General features: G+C 33.8%; 2 protein-coding genes across 7 annotated transcripts; one reads left to right on the top strand and one right to left on the bottom strand.

Annotated features, from left to right (window-relative positions):
• Positions 1 to 459: 459 nt before the first annotated feature.
• LOC131000742 (uncharacterized) lies at positions 460 to 7,103 on the top strand. Of its 6 annotated transcripts, none has more exons than XM_057926799.1 (10): positions 460 to 2,062; positions 2,172 to 4,398; positions 4,479 to 4,564; positions 4,659 to 4,706; positions 4,816 to 4,904; positions 5,494 to 5,547; positions 6,228 to 6,295; positions 6,381 to 6,430; positions 6,537 to 6,625; positions 6,809 to 7,103. In XM_057926799.1, the coding sequence occupies exons 2-10, from the start codon at positions 4,340 to 4,342 to the stop codon at positions 6,911 to 6,913; spliced, it is 648 nt and encodes a 215-aa protein (XP_057782782.1). In that variant the 5' UTR covers positions 460 to 2,062; positions 2,172 to 4,339; the 3' UTR covers positions 6,914 to 7,103. The 6 variants fall into 6 exon arrangements, with proteins under 6 accessions (XP_057782782.1, XP_057782779.1, XP_057782781.1 ...); XM_057926796.1 differs by having other exon boundaries at positions 468 to 737; XM_057926798.1 differs by having other exon boundaries at positions 471 to 737; positions 4,303 to 4,398.
• LOC130998034 (aquaporin TIP1-2-like) lies at positions 7,104 to 8,137 on the bottom strand. The gene is made up of 3 exons (XM_057923470.1): positions 7,974 to 8,137; positions 7,633 to 7,883; positions 7,104 to 7,556 (listed from the first exon to the last, which is right to left on the bottom strand). The coding sequence occupies exons 1-3, from the start codon at positions 8,104 to 8,106 to the stop codon at positions 7,104 to 7,106; spliced, it is 837 nt and encodes a 278-aa protein (XP_057779453.1). The 5' UTR covers positions 8,107 to 8,137.
• Between the last annotated feature and the right edge of the window lie 11,333 nt (positions 8,138 to 19,470).

Here is a 19,470-nt window from a genome sequence, read left to right as displayed (position 1 = left end):
TGGGTCGGTTATCAGGTTGCTAAAATGCTGAAAAATCGGGGTTAGGTACCCACAAAAATCCGATAGGGTGTACTCGACCCGCCCTGTTCTGACACCCCTAGTTCAAGGTCAACTTATATTTGATTTCTTGTGAGAACACGATATGTGTAATACCCCGATTTTTTTTCCTCAATATGATTTTAGAAGAATGTTTAGGTTTAGAATTAAGTTGATTCGCACCCCGAAGAAAAATATTTTTTTTAAAAAAATTCCAACAAAAGATTTATCGAAAGTTTTAAAGAAAAAAAAAAGGAAAGCGAACTTTATAATTTGCATAATTTCGATTACATGAATATGATTTAAGTTTTCATATGAATCAATTATGATGGATCTTCAAACTTATTTATTTTGGAATAATTTGGGCTTAACTGATTGTTAGGCTATTTAAGAATATTTTGGACCAGATTCTTCAGCCTATTATACAATTATCATTTTTCCTTCTTTCTTTGAGCTCGCGCCTTCTACAGTGGTGAACAAACAAGATATTTCACTCTCACCTTTTATTGAAAGAAGAAGAAACATCCACGTAGCTTGTTTTCACCTTTTTTAACACCCCTTCCTCATCTAATTCAGATCACCCCAAAAATAATCACTCACAATTCAATTTCTTCAACTGCTAGAATTTCTGCAGTACTCTTCCCAATCCCAGATTTTCGAATCCAATTCATGCGGATACAGATAGCATAACCCTCATCAAGGTTTGCTTTATTTTCTACCCTGCTTTCTGCATCAATTATATTGATGTCTCCTCGAACTAACCAATATTCAATGATTTCAATTTCACAAACCAATTCTATATATATATATGGAAGATCAAAGATAGTTATATATATACCTATGCATCATCTTGCGTTTTAAATACAAGAAGTTATTTATGCTATTGTGTTGTGTGTGTTGGTGTGTGAGTTTTGGGAGGCTGCAGCTACTGTTGAGAGTCAAGGCGGGTTGGAGTCGAGGAAGAATGGAGGAGAGAGGGGGGGTTGGCGGTGCTGCTGTCGGGAGCGGCGTGGTGGCCGCGACGCCGATGGATGGCGGCGGCCTGATGCCCCTGCTGGCCGTCTGCCAGAAATAGAGAGAGAAATGGGAGGCGGCTGGACGGCGGGGCTGTTCAGCGGAGGGAGCGACGGCGGCCTCGGCCTTTGAGGTCGACCGACGGTCCAGAGAGGATGAGATCGACGGCGGTGGTGGCCGATGGCTGCTGCTGTTCGCCTGTCAAGAAGAGGGGTAGGGCGGCGATGAGTTGGAGAGTCAGACGAGGGAGGCGGCGATGGGTACGGTCCGGCTGACCCTAGCTGTCAGTTGAAGGAGGGAGGCGGTGGCTCCGGCGGCTAGCTCGCCGGAAATTGAAGAGGTGAGAGAAGCTAGGGATTTTTGGGGATTTCTTTTTAGGGATATGAGAGGGAGATGCGAGGGAGACAGAGGGGTGGTACCGTGGCGGTGGTGGCTGGCGGCGACAGAGGCCGCCGGGATTGAAGGGGAGGGAGACGGTGGCGTGAGGAAGAAAAAGAGAGAGAGAGAGAGAGAGAGAGAGAGAGATAGAGAGCTTGAGCATGAGCATGTTACAGAGAGAGAGAGATAACAAGTGAAGTGAGAAATAAGTGAGGAATTTGTGTTAGGACCATGAAGTATTGGGCTTAGTTTGGGCCTTTATATTAATTTTTTTTGGGGCTACATGTTTATTTGTTTGGTTATATGTTTTAATTAAAAAGTTAAAGTCTTACAAATGTTTGTAAGTAAAATATTTTTAAATTGATTTTATGCTCAAGATGAGTTTTTAAGTAAAAGCCGAGCAAGGGTATTATTGAAACCCTTAGCCAAGAAAAATGATTTTTAAGTTTTATGTTGAATTTTTGAAAATCCGGGTGTTGCGAATCTAGTTAGAAAATGATGATAAGTCATGAAGGTTAAGTTTGATTTTAGGACTATGAGTTTAAGTTGAGAACTTATCTTGTAGATCCTACAGAAGAGGATATTTAGGCTCTTGATCAGCTGAGTTATATTGTTTGAATTTTCTCCAAATCAGGTGAGGCTTTATTTACGAAATGTATGTTTGAGCTAATAAGCTCGGTTTTATGTAAAGTTAAAGTTGATGGTTCATGCTTAAAATGTTTTTGCTCTCTTGCTTCTACCAGAACATTGTTGGCTCCGCCAACCAGAACATTGTTAGCCCTGCTAACCAGAATTGTGTACGTACACCAGAACCTGTTGTCTCGAGAGATCGGTGACAACCAGTTGTAGATAGCATGCCCAATAGATGGCCAGAAAAATATGAGCTCAGATTATTTTAGTATGCATGGAATGACTCTCTTTAAAAACATTCTGTGTTATACTGTTTAAAGGCATGAATTATCTTTTTCAGTAAATGATATTTAAAATGTTTTTAAATGGCTCAACCCACTGAGTACACTAGTACTCAGCCTTGCAATTGTTTTCAAAACCTTTTGCAGATTGAGCAGCTGGTGGTGATGTGCGAAGCTGAGGAGAGGTTATTGCTGTAATATTGAAGAACACTATGTTTTACTTCCGCTGAAATAGATTCACTTGGTGAATATAATCTTATGCCTAACTATACTTTAAATCGTTTTAATCTGGATTTTATTTTCCATCGTTTTCCCAAGTGATTGTTATTCTGCATATATATTATATGCCTAATATGAAATGTTGTTTTGGGCTCAGACCTTCGAACTTTCGATCCAGTTAGGGAGAACAATTATATCATAATGCCATACTTGTTATATTTTAAACACGGCATATCTTTCTATCAATGAGATAATGCCCAACCTTGAGGGCACAGTACCCATTTTATTCGAGTAAAGCTTAGTATTCCTGTCGCATAGCCCATTTCTTTTTCTCCCGGGAAATTAGGGCTATCACAAATGGTATCAGAGCAAAAGTTCTTGGCTCTGAGACCGCTATTTCATTGATGTTGAGTCTAGAATAACATCTCTAGACTTCTAAGCTACACAGCAACCCTCAGCTCGCCTACACTCCGCTCTCAAGAAAGAAAGGTACGCGATTTTAACAAATTTTACTTAAAGTGTGTACAAGTATTCAAAGTGGTTTTAAAAGCAAGAGTTCTTGTTAAAAGAAAATAATTTTTTGGTTCGGTTCGATTTTAATTATAAAAATTTCGGTTAATCCGGTTCGGTTTGGTGTTAGCAAAAATCGAACCATATAATCGAATGCACTACTCGCTACCACAGATAGTATTCACTCTAAAAAATAACGTTCCATTTTTTAGCATCTCATTCATAATGTCTAACTTTAAAAAAGTAGTAATAGCTTAGTTTATTTATTATATTTATTTTTTTTCTCATTTATTTCATCTCTTTTTTTTACTTTTTCATTACTCTCTCTATCTATCTCCTTATTTACTTTATTTTGAGTGCTCTCTTTTTTTAAAAAAAATGTTATAACAAAAAAATTTGGGGCTTTGTTTCCTTCTTTTCTCGTTATATCACAAATGCACACCTACTAAATCTCAAATTACACTTGACTAATTATATTTGTGGACATTATACAAGTAGGAGAGATTTAGTGTGCGTGATTTAGCTTAGCGGTAAGTAGTTTGTTAATGTCCAAAGCATAAATTTTTGAATTCGAGTTCATCGTTATGCGATGTTTAAATTTCTTTATTTGTTTGTATAATTTATCATATAAAAAAGATACGAGAGATTCAACTACTCGTCTCTTATAATAAATTAAGAAGAGTTCATCACCCAATCCTGTATATCAGATGTTGAATGTGCTCTTCTTAATTTTTCTCTAGTTATTTAGGTAAGCTTTTAGGAGGAGTGCAGGTAAATTTACTTGAATCTTTCACTATGGGTCTTACTTATATTTTTCTATTATAATGAAAAATAAGGATTCTAAATGGATTGCCACGTCTCTTTATATAAGTTGGGGTAGGATATAAATTCATTCATTGTGAAGTACTAGTTTATTTTACTCTCTATCATGTGAAATGTTCTTATTTTAATCGGAAAAAAAAAAAGTAATATCTAAATAGACAAAATGAAATTACAAGCTATATACTCTTTTTTTTTTAAGAAATTACAATCTATATAGTTAAATAAGAGTTTAGATGACATTGCCCATTGGTCGAAGAAGTCCATTAAAGAAATACATGTACGATTTTGTGTGTGTTGGTGTTAAAAATTGAACCATGTTTGTCCTACTTCCGAAGTTGTATCCATTAAATATACAGTACACTAGATTTAGTGATCGAAAACATTGAATTTATTGAAAAAATTGAAGTTATAGTTTGAAAGTAAGCAAACCGACACACTCCACACTGAAAATGTCACAACTGCGGAGCTCGTATCTTTTCTTCTACAATCTCGTCCAGGCATCTGGATGGTATGATTTTCTCTCTCTCTCTCTCTCTCCCTACTTTCTCTTTATCCTCGTCGACACTGACCTTCTATCTCAACTCGCAGGGCTTTGTCTCTGTTCAGAATTTTGAGCAGCTTCTCTTCCTCCAAATCAACCACTGCCGCCTTCTCTTCTGCCGGTCAACTAATCTGTGAGTGCCTACCAACCAATACATATGAATATCTTTTTTTTCTTGCAGTATTATTTATGTGTCTCTGTTGTCATTCTTCATTTTTGGCGTCAAGGCCTTTTGCAGTGTCTTGCATTCTTGGAAGTTATTCATGGGGCTGTTGGTGAGTTTGAGATTAATGATTTTGGTGTTTTTGATTTTGAATATCTCTATGAAGTTTTTCTCTCTCTTTTTTTTTATTTAAAAAACAAATTGGGATTTTAAATTTGAAGGAATTGTGCCGAGTGGTGTTGTGCTTCCTCTGATGCAATGGGGAGGAAGAACTCACTTTTTGCTCGCTATTGTTCGTCAAATTCCCGAGGTTTGTGCTCTAGATATCAATAATGTTGTTTGTGCATTTCAGTAATATTATTGATAAAATATGTCCAACAACAACAAAGATTTTAGCATATGCAGTAAGGGGTGCTTAAGAATTTTTTTGCTGAAAAAAAAATACAATTGTACATTATTAGATTTGTGACTAGTTTAGCCCGAACGTGAATTCCAGTGTGGGACAACATAGTTGGTGACTGTAGATGACATGCGGCTGTCAACATGGACGAAAAAAAATGTCATTTTGCGTTTGAGGTCAACACACTAGTTTAGCTTGAAAATATGATCTCGCGATAATTTTAGCATAAAAAATGAAAAAGAATGAAAAAATGTGTTGGTGATTAATTGGGATTTAAACGATCACAAAGTCATATTATCACGTTAAACTCGTGTACTCACTTCAAATGTGAAATGACATCGTGTCATCCATGTTCACAGCTTTGCATCGTCTCCGGTTGCCAATTGGGTTAAAACAGTAGGTCACAAAGTCATTATCATGCTGAACCAATGTATTTTCCTCTTTTTACTTTGGGGGATAAGAAATGACTGGAATATATTGTACGTTTTCTTTTATGTAGGTTCAGGAACTACCATCGGTCTTCATAACGTTTGTGGCTTGGAGTGTATCTGAGGTGAGTCGCGAGTTCTATTGGTTCCTCATGACGTTTTTGGCCAGTTTATGTTAGTGAAAATGAACTAAGAAGTAGCATGTAATCAATGACATTAAGAGATGAATAGCTCATTTTATATGTGGGTAGTTCAACTTCTTGAGTGCACTAATATACTGCAAGAAAGAGTTTGAATTTGGCCTTAATTTGTCAAGATTCTTGATGAGCAAAGTGAAAAAGGTGTTATCTCCGCTTTCTCATTCACCAAATGAAAACACACCATATATCTTCTCCCAGCTGCATGTAGTGATTTGTTTGCAGAAATACAAGCTAATGCCGTATTCGACATTGAAGTTAATCATGGATTGTGAGTAATAAGCATTAATCTACTAGAGTCTTCATCTTATTTATTGGCATTCAATTCTGTTTACTCATCTCACTGTTTCTATCATGCACTTTGTTTATTATAATAAAAGCTAGATGTCTATCTTTTGCTGAACCATCCTCATTGAAAAGATGATTACTAGAATTGATACAACTTTTTCATCAGTATAGAGTTTTCAAATGCATAGAAAGGTAGGAGATGCGCACAGACTCAACTGTTTGTTAACAGTCTGTTTTGGATTCATCTTATCTCCTCTATTATCTTTCTTGACAACCATTCATGTTGCATAAGACATTTTATATCACGTATCTTAATGTAGGTGATCAGGTACTCACATTATGCGCTCTATTGCGTTGGCAGTTCACCAAAATGGATCACTTTTATCAGGTACATTTTCTAATTATTTTCTTTGCAGGGGCATTTGAATACATATCTCCTCATTATATGTACAAAATCATCTTTGCTTTGTTAGGTACAACGCATTCATTATCTTGTATCCTATTGGAGTTTTTCCCGGTGAAAGTAAGCATTTCAACTACTTAGTTCTTGTTCTAAACGTTCCGTTTATGTATTTACTGTTTGTGCTTTCGCTTATCTGGACTGAAATCGAGGCCCATGCTTGATGTAGTGTGGCTTATGTACCAAGCACTTCCCTTCATAAAGAAGGAAAAACTGTATGCAGATAGCCTTCCATTCAGCTACTACAACTTCATGGTGGTACGTCTCACTTGCTAAAAAAGATGATATATTCACACATAGTTAATTTAAAAATAAATGATGTGGGGTCATTTAGATAACTTTTCTTTAATTTGTTACTAGAAGACTGAGAAGACAATTGTCTTGTACATTATAAAGTAATGAAGTGTAAGATATAAACTGATAATTTAACTCTTTGCGCAGGTTTTTCTTTTCTGCTATCCATTTTTGTGGTTGAAACTTTACCTCCACTTATTCAAGCAGCGTCGATCGAAACTTGGAAAACAAGAAAAGAAGAAGCGAAGCTGAGAATAGATCGTCACTAATCTGCTGCCTCAAATGTAGGCTTTGTGTTTTTTTCTTTGGTGTTGTTGGTAGTTTTGCTTCTTTGAGCTATGCTCTAATTTATTAGCAAAATAATTGATCAGACATTCAAACTGATTTTGCAAACCAAATTTCAACATCTAATGAGATGATGGTTGAATGAGATAGTTGACAATCATGGATTCCACAGAAACAAGGCAAGTGATGATAGCATACATGATAATACAACAGATGTGGTGAAAATAAATTTGTTAGCGTAATCTGTGGTTGGGAGCTGGTCATGGCCACTCTGGTTGATGAAGAGGAGCTCATAGACAAGGGCGGCGATGGCGGCGCCTACCAAGGGGCCAAGCCAGTACACCCAGTGGCTATTCCATGTCCAGCTCACCACAGCCGGGCCGAAGGACACGGCCGGGTTCATGGAGGTGCCGTCAAATGCGCCGCCAACGAGGATGTTGGCGCCCACAATGAGACCGATGGTAATGGGGGCGATGGTCCCGATGTCGCCCTTCTTTGGGTCCACCGCCGTCGCGTACACCGTGTATACCAGGCCGAAGGTCATCACGATCTCGAAGATCACGGCGTTCCACTCCGACACGCCGGCTGAAAGCGCAAACGCCGATGTCTCCTGCATCTACAAATGCGATCATGCATGGTCAGATCAGATGAATCAACAGTAATTTAATTTGAAGGATTAGGCGCACCAGTCCGTCGGTGGCGAAGTTGAGCAGCAAGCATGCAACGACGGATCCGAGCAATTGGGCGATCCAGTAGAGGATGCCTCTGAAGAGGGAGATGTGGCCGCCGATGAAGGCGCCAAAAGTGACGGCGGGGTTGACGTGGCCACCCGATATGTTGGCGCCAACGGAGACAACCACAAAGAGGGCGAAGGCGTGCGCTATGGACGCGGCGATAAGTCCGGCCAGGGTGGCTGCTCCACCGTCCGTCAGCTTGGCTGTTGAGAGAGGGATGCAATTAATGTTTACTTATTAATTATATATCCAACACATACACAAACACAAACACATGTGAGGATTTAGCTTACCGAAAGCCATGCCAGAGCCTTGGCCGGCGAAGACGAAGATGGGCATAGAAATGAACTCAGCGATGGCGGCCTTGATGGCGTCGGGTTGGCTGGCTTCGGCCGGAGATCCGAGTGTCATTCTAGCGAGCGGCATTGTCTGTGTTGATGTGGTTCAAGAGCTATGGTTTTTGCGAATGTTACGTTGTGTGCCTCAGCACAGCTTCTATTTATCGACTGCTCATCATTGTCTAAAAGGTCGCCTCCAATTTCTTCTCATCGTGCCACGTCGCATTATACTCCACATTATGAGATTTCTTATTATCAAAATTCTTTTACTCCCTCCGTCCCACAAATCTTGACACGTTTGGCTTCGGCACGGAAATTAAGGAATTGTAGATTAGTGTTTTAAGTGTATAGGTAATAAAGTAATAAAGTATAAAAGTGATAAAATAGAAGATAGAATGTAATAATTATTACTTTATTTGGAAATGTGTCAAAATTCATGGGACGACCCAAAAAGGTATATGCGTCAAGATTCGTGGGACCGAATGAGTATTATCTATTCATATGTTTTTTTTTTTATTACTGCCACTTGAATTTATTGGTCGAATATTTGCGTTTTTTGGATTTTTATCGACTTTATTTAATTTTGCATACACGGATAACATGTGGCGATGACTGCGTTGCAACTTGCGTTTTGGAGAAAATCATTCCAGCCAGTTTTTATCTAGCATCTCGGTGAAGGCATCACAGAGTTTGCAATTAAAAAATAGGGAAAATTGCACCTAAATACACAAACTTTGCCAAAAATCCATATTTGACGCGAAGTTAGGATTTTACATTTTAATACACCAACTTTCGTTGTTGTCCAAATTTGACACGACTTAATTCTTAAAAATTCAAAAAAGAACCCCTTTTTTATAAATAATTATACAAAGACCCACTTATGTTATAATTTGAGACATTTAAACCAAAACAAGATATTTCCTTATGATGTTTTCTTTTAAACCATTTTAGGCGCGGATCAAAGATTAAAAGAAAACATCATAAGGAAATATCTTGTTTTGGTTTAAATGTCCCAAATAATAACATAAGTGGGTCTTTATATAATTATTTACAAAAAGAGGTTATTTTTTGAATTTTTAAGAATTAAGTCGTGTCAAATTTGGACAACAACGAAAGTTGGTGTATTAAAATGTAAAATCATAACTTCGCGTCAAATATGGATTTTTGGCAAAGTTTGTGTATTTTCACGCAATTATCCCTAAAAAATACAAAGGTGAAATTGAATTGATATTTTTAAACTGCGTTTTAATTGAATCAAGTAAAAGTTAATTTTTCATCCCAACTCAGAAAACACAACCACCAGTATAATAACTAAAGCGAACGTATTAATATCTTATGTTGATTTTAATTAAACACGCACGCATTTGGAGACCCTTTGGATCAATCATTTCATATCCTTTCTTAGCATATGAATATTTTTTTACTGAGCATATCATCAATTCGTGCACATACTTGTGGCATGCTAATAGCATAAAATGTTACAATCACTTGAATAAGCATGTTAGTCTGAAATTTGAATTCTGGATGGTCGAAAATTTTAATATATTAAATAATATTTCTATTCATATATTTATAAAATTTATTAATTTATTTATTATTCTTATTTTTGATGAAAAATGAATTTCTTGATAAAACCTTTATATAGATATATATGCACGTTCAATTCATCCATTAAACTGGCACAATATATTATAGCCGACCATGAGGTGGGAAGGGTCCACGAATGATTGTTCCAGGGGATTACATATTATATATCACAAATAAAGGAAAAGAAAAAATAGTTTATATTTAAACCCACCATCTGGACTAATGAATAGCGATTAATTTTTGGGTAATTTTAAATATAGCCCCCAATTTTCTCACTATAGCCTTTTATTTTAAAAAATAAAAACAAAAATATGAGTGTACTATTTTACCCTAATAATTATCATTTAAAATTTATAATAAATTAATATATTAAAAATATTGACAAATAGCTTATTTATATATAGCCCCCAACTTATTAATCTAGGAACATCAGAAGAACATAATTGCTAAATTACAATCTAAAGTGACTTTCTCACCTACGTTTTCTCCTTCCTCCATTAACACCCACAGATTCTCATTTCCAACTTTGTCTCTCACTAGCATATCTGGGAAAAACTCTAAATTCTCTTGTTTTCTCATCATTCGGTGAAGATCAAATTTCCACAATTTTGAAATTCTGAAAATCTCCAATGTTATCAATCCCAATTATTTATGATTACAGGATTCTTAAAACTCTAATTGACTACTCATTTCTCTGTTTCTTCCTTTCACCTTTCCTTCTTATGTCAAGTCATTCTCGTGCATTATATCAAAGCAAGTGTAGTGAGAAACTTTTTTGTTATTTGACCATCTTTACATTGCAATCCACAATTTTCATGTTGCTAATCAGAATCCGATCTTGGGCTCGGAGAGATGTCACTCCGGCATTTTATTTACATTAAAATTTCATTCTCGTTATATATGGAGAATTAGAGAAATTGTTTAAGTTCTTCAAACAGGTACTGCTCTCCAGTCAAAGTCGGAAGAATTTATTCATGAAGATTCTGATAATTATATGATTGCAGTATCAGGGAAGAGACAATCCGAAGAATTTCCTTGAATCAAAACTTTTACGCTTGTTAACTGCCTCAACAATCCTTGGAAAGATTACTTTGAATAAAGAAAACTTAACAATGGCAGTCTCTTGGAAGATGTAGCCTCCACGTTTTCCAGTCTTTGATTAGGGGGTTATGTATGATTATTTTTAATGGGGGTTATATATGATTAAGAGATTATACGTATTAATTTTGATAAATTTATTAATTTATTACAAATTTTAAACAGAGGCTACAAGGATAAAATAGTATAATTATAATTGTTTTTATTTTTTAAAAAAATAAGGGGCTATGGTGAGAAAATTGGGGGCTGCATTTAAAATTACCCTTAATTTTTAAATTCGGGGTATTATCCATCGCTGTCACCTTATAACTAATACGCTTGTGATAATGAAGAATCAAAGCTTTTCTCCTTGGAAATTTAGTATGAGCAATAGAATAGACAAATAAAAAATAATATAAATTAATTTATTATTAATTTTAATTTTATTTGATCCTTTCGCATCTAGCAAAACAATTCCTCCAAAAAATTATACGAAGGGTAAAATAGAGCTTTTGGTGATGGAGAATTGGAGATCGTATTTTTTTAAGAAACAAAAGCAACAACAATGAGAAATGAATTGCAAAAACTTGCAATAAAAACAATTCTCATAGCACACCGCCCACAAACAAGCCGAGGGTGACACTAGGACTCGGGGGTCGGTTTTGGTTGTTATTTTACATTATTACTAGAACGATCTCCCGTGCGATGCACGGCGAGTATCGAAATTAAACAGACATTAATTACTCAATAAAATTTTGGATTTGAAAACGTAAATTTTCAACTTTGTATAAAGTGTAATGACAATTATAGTTATTAAATAATTAATAATCATTTGATAATGAAAATTAGCATTATAGTTTATTATAATTATAAAGTAGGATGCATCATAATAAATAAATAATTCACAAATATAAAAAAATAATTTGAAATTATATTTTTTTAATATATATACTAATTTCATCTACAAAGTTAAATTAACATTAATACAAAAAAAATATTTTAAAAAAAGAGTTATAAAATGAACCAATATATATTCCTTCACCTCTATTACATTTAAACTATTATAATTAAAAATATATATGTAAACACAAACACATGATATTTACTTATTTTTATCTAAAAATACAAAAAAAAATTAATATAATAGAAAAAAGTAAACATGTCATTAAAGAGAAAATTAACACTCATTAAAGTAGAGAGGAAAGAACAAAATACTAATATTTTAAAACTTTAAATTATCATAACTTATTCATTCTAAATTATTTTTTTTTTCAAAAGATGAAAGATAAGAGATAAATTTTGTAGTAAAGAGAGAGAGAGAGAGAAAAAAATATAATAACAACAATTATTAAATTACAATAAAACAATTTCGATATAATATTAATAACAACAATAATAATAGTGCAAAAAAAGGAAGAGATAAAAATATAAAAGAATAGAGAAAAAGAAATAGGAGAGAGAAAAATAATTACCATAAATTTTTTAATTACAATAACTTATTTGTTTTAAATTCATATTTTATGATTTTTATACCAAATTAAAGATCTTGTCATTATCTTTAATTTAAGATACATATAGAATATCTTTCTATAAATCAATTTTTTTTTAAATCACTAAAGTATGAAAGAGAGAGTAGAAGAGAGAGAAATTGTATGAAAAAAAAATAGTGAAAAAAACGTGTGATAGAGAGAGGAGAGAGAAAATGTGAAAAAATGCATAGTGAAAGAAAAGAGAAAAATTGGTGGGAACAAAAAAACTGATGTTTCATATATATATATAGATATATAGATATATAGAGATAAATAAATTCTTTTCATACTCAAAATATATAATCAAATAATTTATAGTACTTAATATATACACATAATAATATTTATTTTACAATTTCATGTGTTGAAAATTATTATTTTCAAAATAATTTCAAATAAGTTTAATAAAATGCTTCAATTTCTTCTACTTAATTAAGACCCACTCTTTCATCAAAACTTGCGTACTGTTTTGTTCACCCTTTATTCACTATGACTCAAATTAAAAAGAGATTTACATAAAAGCCAAAGCCCAAATCCTATCTTAAAACTTCAAATCTCTCTCTCTCCTATCTCGCCTCTCACTTCTCCCATGCCCAAATACCAAGAGAAGCACCACAATATTCAGCCTCGCAGCCTTCAATATCGCCGCAGGGCTCGCAGCACTCAACTTCTTATATTCTGCTTCAGCTCTACCTGACCCACGCCTTTCTCGCGCTTCCGATCGCCGATCGTCTCGTCCGTGTGTGTCATTTCCTCCTTTCTCCCTCGATCCCTCCGCCGCCTCACTACTTTTCTCGCTAGATCTCGTTTCTTCTCTGCTCTGATCTACCGGCTTTTTGGGAGAATCTTTCAGAGCACTACTCTCCCTCACTTCTCCTCTCAATCATATGCTGAACAGTGAAGATAAACAAACCCTCCTTCCAAAATCTGCAAAATCCAGAGGTCCCCTTTCACTTCTTAATTTCCGGTAATTAGTCGACGTTGTCAATCAGCGTCATGACCACCAACCCGCCGCCGACAGGAACACCGCTGTGACGTGACTCCCTTTCCCCTATACTCTCCATTCCCTCTATTCTCTTCTTCTTTCACCCTAAACCCTTTGATGAGCGACTGAAGAATGGCGACTGAATCTGCCAGAATTGATGAGCGAACGAAATCAGAGCGGTGTTACAGGACATGAGCAAGCCGAGGCCATGGTGGAATCAGAGAAAGATGAGAAAAGGGTTGATGAAAAGGGTTTCTATTGGGGAATTTTTCGATTTTGAAATTTGTTAATGTGATTGGGGTAGATAACAGAAATTTGTTGATTTGTATACGAAGAGCAAAAGTTTTATAATGGCCAAATTGTGAGGATCGTAGGAGAGAGATAATATGATTAAACTGAAACAACGTGGGAGAGAGAAAAAATAGCGGTAAAAAATTACCGTTGAACTGATCTTTTATATAATATATAGATTTAATTCCAACAAAAATTCTACGCAAATTATAAGCACAAAGCTTTTCTTTTCTTTTCTTTTCTTATTTCTTACTTATTTTTTTTTTTGAAACTAAAGATAAGAAAGAAAAAAGGCCATATTGTTCCTTTTAACAAATGCTTTGGCCACTCCCTTGAGATAAACAACAAACACCAGCGTGTTTTTTAAATCATTTTTGCCCTCTAGATTAGACTAAGATGCTTTTCATTGCATGATTATCTATTTTTTAATTTAACAAAGTAAAAAGGAAACTCTTAATGAGTTGTTCTGAAATTAGTATATCTAGTAGGAATAGTGGACTTGGTTTATATGATTAGTTTTCCCTATTCTTTATCTTATCTTGTAATTATATAATTTGGGCGGCTAAGACTAATTAAGATGGAAACTAGTGAAGTTTTATTTAAAAGATGTGATGTCGTCCTCGTAACAAACCATCACTCTTACTTATTTAGATATAAATAAATATATAAATGTGTCTTGCTACATTATTTTCAGCCTTATTTTTTTCCCTTTCTCAATAAACATTATGCTTGTAGTATATTACCATTAATGTGATTTTAGATATGGTTTATAAATCATCTATTATATAATAGGATTAAGCCTTAACCTATGTGGCATATCTAAAATCTCACTATTTCAAAATTTACCATATATAATCTTCATCATTTATTAATTAATTAACTATTACATTCTATATAAAGATTCATTAATCATAATAAATATAATTAATAATAAATGTATATATATAATAATATTAACATTACATATAATCTAAATTAATAAATTTTATTATTTATTTTTTCTAGATAAAAATTAGATTTACATGTTTGATAAGAAAAAAAATTATAATCTATATACGATAAATTATTTTAATTGAATGTTAGTGATTAGATGTATATTTGTTATTAATTTTATATTTCTCAATAGCGTACATATTATATGTATATGTTGCAATATATTATATTATATAAATATATATATATATATATATATAATATTTATATTCTTAATTTTCAATAAAATTAATTTTAAATTAAGTTTGAATTGAGACATGCACGTATATGTAAATTATAAACGGGTCCGATAATTGATTTACATATTTGCATAATAAGGCACAAATTCTATAAACTGATTACTTTAAAACAAAATCTTATTTTATGTCTATCAAAATAATTAAAATTTTATTTTTATTTTTTATAAAATAAATCCATACATTTTATTTATATAGGGAAGAAAAATATATTTTTCATTTCTGCAAACTTTATTTGTTTCTGTTCGTCCAATAATAATAATAATAATAATAATAATAATAATAGATAAATTATGAAATTAATAATGCATAAATGAAGAATTTAGATAAAGAACATATGATATGATGTTAAAATATATTAGAAATCTTTAATCATGTATCAAAATTATAATAATCTCAATCGAGCGAATAATTCATATAAATCACCTCATTTCACATTGAGTATTTTTATAAGATTTCACCAAAATAAAACTTATACAAGAATAAGCTCTTGCTCTCCAAATTTAAAATTTACATTTAATTGGCAGAATGATTGAGACTAATACAATTTGAATTGTTTTGTCAATTTAATTTGACAAAATTTATTTAATTAAATACATGGTCTAATTAATTTAATTTGAAAAAATAAATTGGTTTGATTAAGTAAATTATTTCTTCAATTTAATTTGATTATAAAATAATATATTTTGTATAAAATTTTAAAATTAAAATTTGGATTCAACATAGTTTTTTTATGAAAATTTATCAATTAAATTACTAAATAAATTAATACAATTTGAATCTCGTGTCAACTTTCATAAGCTACACACGAGATGATTTTCAAAACTTAGTTATGGTCTTTCAAACTTCAAACAAGATAATGTTCACGAGTCAATTTTATTCTTTCAATTTTCAGACGGAATGATGCTCGAAACTCAAGATTTGAAGATAATTAATGTTCACGAGTCCATTTTATTCTTTCAAATTTCAAACGAAATGATGCTCGAAACTCAATTATGATATTTCAAGCTCCACATGAAATAATGCACAAAAAATTGTCAAGATTTTTCAAGCTGCATACAAGATGATGTTTAGAAGTTAGTTATGATCTTACAAGCTAAAGATGATAATGATCTTTAAAGCTACACACAAGATAATTCTTGTAACTTAATTGTGGTCATTCAAAGTTCAAATGAGATGATACTCACAAGTTAAATTTATTTTTTTCAACTCCAAACGAGATGATTCTTGGAACCCAATTATAATACTCCCTCCGTCCCTAAAATAAGTTCATCTTTTTCCTTTTTGGGACGTCCCCAAAATAAGTTCATCTTTTTTTCTTTCCATTTTTGGACAACTACCCCACCACTAATAATACTTTATTTGTTCTTACTTTTCACCTTTTCACCTTTTCATCATTCTCAATACTAATTATAACATATCTTTCTCCACTATCCATACCTTTTACCACTTTTTCTTAAAACCCGTGCCGTCCCCAAAGAGGAACTTATTTTGGGGACGGAGGGAGTATTAAATAGAACTAATAATGCATAAAAGTTTGTCAAGATTTTTTTAAGTTCCATACAAAATGATGTTTACAAGTTAGTTATGATGTTAGAAGCTCCAAATCATACAATCTCACAAGTCAACTTTGATTTTTTAAGCTCCACATAGTGATGTTAAAAAAACTTGACGCATAAAAGTTTATTTTTTGTATTTTAAGGTCTAGATGAGATGATACTCAAAAGTCTAATGTTCAAACGTTAGTTGTCGTCTTCCAAAATTTAGATTATGATATGATCCTACAAGGTTCAGATGAGATGATGCTCAGATGAAATAAAATTTTCAATATCGATATATTTTTTAAAATATTATTAAATAAAAATCTACATAAAAAGAATATTTATTATTCTAACAAAAAATTAACATTTAATTGAGGAATATGATTCAAATTAATATAATTTCAACTATATTATTTTAAATTAAATAAATTTAAAAATAATTTATATAATAAGTTAAAATAATTTGCCGTCGAATTTCGACGGGTTGCGCACTAGTTTCAATAATAACATTACTTTTGAGTTTGTTTCTAAATAGACACGTTTAAAAAAATTCAAAATGATTTACACACTTAGACATGATTTTTTCCACGCTCGTAGGGGATTTAACTGAGAAACTAAGAGGGTGTTTGGCTGAGCTTATAAGCTCCTCAAACCAGCTTATAAGTTATTTAGGAGCTTATAAGCTCTTTCAAAGTGTTTAGCAAAATAAGCTCTCAAACAATTTATAAGCTTCAAGAGCTTATAAGCTCCCCAAAAAATAAGTTCCTTTACCCCAACTTATTTTTTTATAATCTCATATGCAACAATCATTTTACAAATATTTTTCAACTATAATTTATTATTTTCATTATATATCATTGAAGTTCATTTTTCTTCGTTTTTCTCTCTCTAACAAAAAATTCTCTATCTAGCTTATAAGCTCAATTATACAAACACTTTGACAACTTATAAGCTCTTGAAAATTACATCTTATAAGCTCTTAAAACATCTTATAAGCTCTTTAAAATAAGCTTAGCCAAACACCCTCTAAAGTAGCGTGAAACTAATTATTCAATGTTATTTTTCTAGTCATTATAAAATTTTGAATATATTTGTTCCACTAAAAATCGAAAAATCGTGAACTAATTAAATGATTGATAAAAATATATTTTAAACCAAATTTGGGTCAGATTTGATTTTTATTTTTTTTCAAATAAACCCATTAAAAAAATATCCAAACAAAATGATTTACTTGTTTGTAAAGTGCCCAAACTATCTTTTTTTTTTTTTTTGAAGAAACAAAGAAACTTATATTAAATCTCGATGAATCTAGTCCAGTAGCCAGCTAGGGAAGCCCGACTTCCAGATCTTTACACCATCACAAAGAGAAGCGAACTTCGCTAAAGAATGGGCAACGAAGTTTGCTTCTCTACGGACATGCAGAAACTCAAGAACACACGTCTCTCGAGCATGGGCAAAAGTCTCATGAAGCTCGTCGCACAAAGCCTCTTGACTGACATTATCGTCATTTGCCACATGAACCGCTAAGAGAGAGTCCGAATACACCACGATTGGACCAAAGTCATTTTGTAAGCAGAAGCCAATGCCAATGATCATAGCATGTAACTCACCCATCAAAGTAGTGGAAGTATAACCAATTTTCTGAGCAACTGCAGCAAAAGGAACTCCTTTCCAGTCACGAACCACGAAACCGACGCCCGAAGCACCGCCTCCAGCAGGCCTTGCCACATCAACGTCCAACCGTAAAAGATGCTTTCTCAGTGGGATCCATCGCCGATCGCCCTCCCGCGAAAGAAAGCGTTGCTGAGTGTCCATGGAGGCTCTAGCCTCCTGGAAAGAGCCCAAAATCAGCGCGCAACTCTCCACCATGGTGTCAAGCTGGACTTGATCTTTCCCGTGCTTTATTTCACAAAGCTTGCTCCACATCTACCAAAGGCAAACGCAAAGATGATTAAAATCTTCCTCAAGCAACATCTCCCCAAGCTTACACAAAATATCTTTCATCGACAAATGAGCGCACGACTTCAGAAGAAGCCACCAGTTTGAAGCCTTCCAAGAAGAAGAAACCCGGGAACAAAAAATCAAACAGTGGGGAGAAGTCCTCCAGTCTGCTTTGCACCAGGAGCAGATTCCGTTACAAGGGATATGGTGCCGTTTAAGATTCATATCCGCAGCAATCCGGTCTCCCGCCAAGCGCCATAAGAAAATCTTGATTTTGGGGGAAGATCTCTGCCCCAAAGAAAACGCCATTGAGCTTCCGTCACAAGAGAAGAAGTGTTTTGGTCTGCGTTGTAATATCCCACCTCCGTCAAATACCCCGACTTAGCACTGTAGGTCCCTTTCTCGTCGAAGCGCCAATATCTGGAATCTTTCCCCCTGCCCGTGTCCAGATCGATAGCCAAAATAGCCTGCTTCTCATAGCTCAGGAAACAAGAATGTCACGACCGGTCTTAACTAAGGATAGGTAAGCCGGGAAACCGTGACTAGGGAAGGGAAATTAGGAGAGGGGACAGAAAAGGGGTGATAAATAATAATAAAGGAATTGAACTAAGATTGAGACATCATATGAGAAAAAAAACACACATAAATAGATAAGAGCGAGTAATCGGTCAAGAGTATCCGATTTAAGTGTTTATACAATAACTTGATTTGACAATCCAACATAATAGGATAATATGCATCATAACTGAGTGTTCGCAGCGGAAATAGAACGTGATACATGTATGAAGACATGTATCGCCAAGAGTTTATTTAGTAAATATGACAAAGCTCCGCACGACACCCCATCATCACTCATCACTGCTCAACCTGCACATTTAGAAATACATGCAGGGCTGAGTACAAAGTACTCAGTAGACATATGCCGAAAATCATATACATACATAATAAATGTAAATTGTCATGCCATTTCAATAGTATAACCAAGGGTTTTTACTTAAAAAGGCCCTAAGCATACTAAATTCATTTGTGATTCTAAAGTTCGTCTGATCAGACTAAGTTCTTTTGTAATCTATCATATCTGAATCCGTATGCCGGAGAGGTGGCCACCTCTCACGGTCACTTGACCGGCCAACCCGCTAGATGACTCACGGTCACTGGTGTACACTAGCCAAGGCAGGATAGCTATCAACTGCTCAAGACCCGAATTCGATTACATGATAACTGGCAAAGCCATATCAGATAGATATCATACTGAAATTAAAACATTTTATG

Source organism: Salvia miltiorrhiza, chromosome 8 (assembly GCF_028751815.1).
Source record: "Salvia miltiorrhiza cultivar Shanhuang (shh) chromosome 8, IMPLAD_Smil_shh, whole genome shotgun sequence".
Classification (NCBI taxonomy): Eukaryota; Viridiplantae; Streptophyta; class Magnoliopsida; order Lamiales; family Lamiaceae; genus Salvia; species Salvia miltiorrhiza.
The sequence above is the reverse complement of the archived record's forward strand: the minus strand, read 5'-3'. Positions and strand labels throughout refer to the sequence as shown.